This window comes from Octopus bimaculoides, chromosome 13 (assembly GCF_001194135.2).
Source record: "Octopus bimaculoides isolate UCB-OBI-ISO-001 chromosome 13, ASM119413v2, whole genome shotgun sequence".
Classification (NCBI taxonomy): domain Eukaryota; kingdom Metazoa; phylum Mollusca; class Cephalopoda; order Octopoda; family Octopodidae; genus Octopus; species Octopus bimaculoides.
In genome coordinates, this window is record NC_068993.1 from 10,247,555 (window position 1) to 10,252,625 (window position 5,071).

General features: G+C 41.5%; 1 protein-coding gene across 1 annotated transcript in view; it reads right to left on the bottom strand.

The window, feature by feature from the left end:
- LOC106874550 (zinc transporter 9) overlaps positions 1 to 5,071 on the bottom strand; it is a 34,990-nt gene that overhangs the window by 28,993 nt on the left and 926 nt on the right. The window contains exon 2 of the mRNA XM_052972569.1: positions 2,836 to 3,017. Coding sequence (XP_052828529.1) covers positions 2,836 to 2,965 — 130 coding nt within the window. The 5' untranslated portion in view covers positions 2,966 to 3,017. The remainder of the gene's footprint in view (positions 1 to 2,835; positions 3,018 to 5,071) is intronic.

A 5,071-nucleotide genomic window follows, 5' to 3' on the forward strand; every position in this document is an offset into this window, starting at 1 on the left:
GAGCGTGGCCGTTTTCGTGCGGGTGACACGTAAAAGCACCCACTACACTCTCTGAGTGGTTGGCGTTAGGAAGGGCATCCAGCTGTAGAAACTCTGCCAAATCAGACTGGAGCCTGGTGTTGCCATCCGGTTTCACCAGTCCTCAGTCAAATCGTCCAACCCATGCTAGCATGGAAAGCGGACGTTAAACGATGATGATGATGATGATGTGTGATTACGAGTGGTGGATTATATGATACAGTAGATATGTAGAACTTTCTACAAGAAAAATGTTAAGTCTCTTCCTTCTTTTTATGTGCTGTTATCAGTTTTCAAACTCATAATTAATTAGGTTTAGATTAGTTTTCAAAACACTCTGAAGATGAAGATATCAACTACACCGATACAACGACCTACATCCAGTCCCACACTGAACTCCTGTTCTTATTGAATAACAAGAATCATGTAATTAAGAGGACTGGATCATATGACACAGTAAATATGTAAAACTATCCACAGCAAGAATGTTAAGTCTCTGCCTTAGTATATTTGACTGTCAATTGTCCTTGGTTTAGTTTTTAAAACACTCTAGAGATGGAGATATTAATTTCACTGATAGAAGCTGACTGCAAGAGTAATAAAAGGCTCATCTGTAGCCCAGATGCATTTGAATCCAGCAATGATAGGGTGCAACTGATGACTGTTGTAAAGAGGCCACTTATGGTAAACTAACACAGAACATAGCCTTTGCACCCGGACAACAGATTTTCGTTTGTATCTACCATCATGGATGTACCAGGTTACATAACAGATTTGTACAAAAGACTGGAGATGCTTAGGTTTTTTTTATCAAGAAGGAACATTTAGCATTCAAATTAGCGAAATGCTATACTTATTCATTCAAAGTGTTTTGAATTAACGATGCATCATCTTATAGCTTTCAGATTTTGATGCTGTGACTGTTTATTTTTAGAATGACATTGTAGTGTAGGTGTAAGAGGCCAGATCTGGCCAGTCTGAACATAAAACAGGTAGAATATTTTGACCAGATATGGCTGGTTTAAATACTAAAAGTTTAAACTCACACCAGCTAAATCCAATGGATTAGTAGTTTAGTGAAAATTTGTAAAATATTCCAGTGGGACACCATTTGAGTTTCCTGGAATAAATCCTTTATTAAATCCACAGGAGTAGATGGTCTCATTTCACTGTCTCTGTCAAGAACTGGCAGAATCGTTAACACACCAGACAAAATGCTTAGTGACATTTTATCCATTTTTATGTTCTAATTTCAATTTTCACCACAGTCAACTTTGCCTTTCATATTTTTGGGGTCAATGAAATAAGGTACCAGTTGAGCACTGGCATCGATTTAATAAACTTTCCCCTCCCCAAAATTTCAGGCTTTATGCCTATAGCAGAAGAAATTATTATTATTATTATTATTATTGAGAGAGCAGCATATGCCATCAAAGTGACACTGGGGTAAAATATACAAAGCCCAGTGTACCCATCATGACTACCCGTCTAAGGATACACCAGGCAAATGCATTACAACCATAAGTGCGCAACATGGTGATCTCATATCAAGATAAACAGTGCATAAACTTGCAGGTGGGGCCCAGTTAGAATTTTCTTCAAGTCAAGAAGCCCATCCCACTCAAAAAAGGTCCCTGAATAAGGGTTGTTTAAGGATGTTGAACAAAACACCCATGTTTCCAGAGGTGAATTATCCAAACCCCAAAGAATTCCTCTCAACACATGATGCTCCCCGACTACTTCTGCTCATGATCAGAGATGCACATATTGTCAGCCACTAAAGGAAATGCTCAACTGGTTAAGGTCAAACAACTGACAAACAAATCTGCGGTATTAAGCAGAATATTTACTGTAGGCCATCTTTTTTTATTATTATTATTATTATTATTATTATTATTATTATCATATAAGGCGGTGAGTTGGCAGAGTTGTTAGCACACCAGGGAAAATATTTCACAGTATTTCATCCATCTTTACATTCTGAGTTCAAATTCCGCTGAGGTTAACTTTACCTTTCATCATTTTGGGAGTCAATAAAGTAAGTACCAGTTGGGTACTGGGGTCGATGCTATTGACTTGCCCCTTCCTACAAAATTAATGGCTTTGTGCCGAAATTTGAAACCATTATTAGTAGTAGTGGTGGTGGTCGTTGTCGTGGTCGTGGTGTAGTAGTAGTAAGGCAGACGTGCTCGCGGATGACCACATCTCCATTTCAAGGATGTGTGCAAACATGACATGAAGGCCATGAGGATGAATACCAAAACCCGGGAGAACAGGGCAAAAGACTGTTCCGGCTGGAGACAGACGCTGAGTACCGCCCTGAGGGATGGAGAAGATCAGATACGTCAGACAGCAGAGGACAGACGGAGACGCAGGAAGACCGAAACACCAACAAACGATGACCAACTGACCAACCACATTTGTGACCGTTGCAGCCATGATTGTCACTCACGCGTTGGCCTTGTCAATCACAAGCGATGATGCAACACCAATCTAATCCAAGGCGCAGAGCCATAGTCTTTTGAGACTATCGGATGCCAATCAGTAGTAAGGTGGGAAGCTGACAGAATCGTTAGCACATTGGACAGAATTTCATCCATCATTTCTGTGTGAGTTCAAATTCTGCTAAGGTTGACTTTGCCTTTCTTCCTTTCAGGGTCAATGACTTAAATACCAGTTGAACACTGGAGTTAATGTACTTGACTAGCACCCTCCACCCAAAAATTTCAAGCTTTGTACCTTTCGTAGAAAGGACTATTATTATTATTATTATTATTATTATTATTATTATTACAATTATTATTATTAAATTCTTACCTTTGTGAAGTCCTCGACAAATAAATCGAATAAATACAGCGTTTGGGGGTCCAGGGCCTGAAAGACCTTGCTTCAAACACTGCAAAGTCTTGTAGCAAAACATATTATTTCTGATGTGTTGGAGTATCATGTTCTCATCAAACGCAACAATCGAAGTAACATGTTCGCCCCTAATCCAACAACTGCAAACAGAAAACAAAAACAACAAATGACTCACTGGAAAGATAATAAAAAACAGGTCAAAAGAATATAAATAAATATTATGTACATACACAAGTGTGGGTTTATATATATATAATCATCATCATCATTTTGTTTGGCTGCACCTGTATTCTTGCGAAGACCTGTTGGGGCAAGCGAAAGCGAAGTCGTGATGGCACCACCGTTCTAGCGTGATCGTTGCCAGCGTCGCTTTCCTGGCACTTGTGCTGCAGGTTCGCGTTCCTGGCACATCATCATCATCATCATCGTCGTTTAACGTCCGCTTTCCATGCTAGCATGAGCTGGACGATTTGACTGAGGACTGGTGGAGCCCGAAGGCTGCACCAGGCTCCAATCTGATCTGGCAGAGTTTCTACAGCTGGATGCCCTTCCTAACGCCAACCACACCGAGAGTGTAGTGGGTGCTTTTACATGCCACCGGCACGAAGGCCAGTCAGGTGGTACTGGCAACGGCCATGCTCAAAATGGTGTGTTTTATGTGCCACCTGCACAGGAGCCAGTCCAGCGGCACTGGCAACGATCTCGCTCGAATGTCTTTTCACGTGCCATCTGGCACAAGTGCCAGTAAGGCAACGCTGGTAACGATCACGCTCAAATGGTGCTATTTACATGCCACTGGCATGGAAGCCAGACAGCTGCTCTGGCAATGATCACGCTCGGACAGTGTTGTTAGCGCCCCACTGGCACAGGTGCCAGTCATCAAATTTGGTTCAATTACGATTTCGATTTCACTTGCCCCAACACGTCTTCGCAAGCAGAGTTTAGTGTCCAATGAAGGAGAGGTTGGCATGGGTGCCAGTCATCGAATTTGGTTTGATTTCAATTTCGATTTCACTTGCCTCAACAGGTGTTTGCAAGCAAAGGTACGAATAAGTGGTCTGGCTACAACCCTGGCAGAGGCCACGGATTATGGTCTCACTTGGCTTGCCGGGTCTTCTCACACACAGCATATTTCCAAAGGTCTCAGTCACTAGTTATTGCCTTGGTAAGGCCTAATGTTCGAAGATTGTGCTTCACCACCTCATCCCAGGTCTTCCTAGGCCTACCTCTTCCACAGGTTCCCTCAACCGCTAGGGTGTGGCACTTTTTCACGCAGCTATCCTCATCCATTCTTGCCACATGACCATAACAATGCAATCGTCTCTCTTGCACACCACAACTGATGCTTCTTAGGTTCAACTTTTCTCTCAGGGCACTCACACTCTGTCGAGTATGCAGACATTACACATCCATCGGAGCATACTGAGAAAACCCATAAATGAGATCATAGTTGTGCTTTCAATACCTGCAATGATGATGATGATGATGGTGTGTATGCATGTGACTGTATGCATGCTGTTGAATATAATCTTAGGCTAAAAGAAATTGCTATACAGAAATATCCACACCTCTAAGAAAAACGCAAAATCTTAAATGATAGAAAAGCACATATATAAAGGTCAAATAGTCCAACAGACACAGACTGCATATTTGCTCTATGCAAGAGATCCACTGAGAAGACCAGGAATCTAAGAGCAAAAGGAAGTTACTCATCACCAATAATTCTAAGTCAGCACAAACAACAACTGTTGATGTTAACCTTACTATGTGTAGGGGGAAGAGAGAGAGAGGAAATAAACAAAAAGGTCAAGAGGTGCACTGAACAGTTAGGCAACTCCTATATTTAGGGCGTAAATGAGTGTAAGAAACACCTATATATATATATATATATATATATATATGGCAGGCAAGGAGACAGAAAGAGGGGTAAGGGAGAGGGGTTGTGTTTAGCTCCAAGGCAATCCTGATTGAACAGACCTATCATCAAAGGCATTCCAGCTATGACTGTCATGTCATATTATATATCTAGGATTCTCTGTGTGTGTGTGTAGTCCTTGATTTAAGGGAAATTTGGCTGCTGTTTCTAGCTGGGAGGGACATCCACATAAAAGCTTTGTTGCTGGCGTTCTCTCTCTCTCTCATAGATATATATAACTTAGCGGTTCGGCAAAAAGAGACCGATAGAATAAGTACT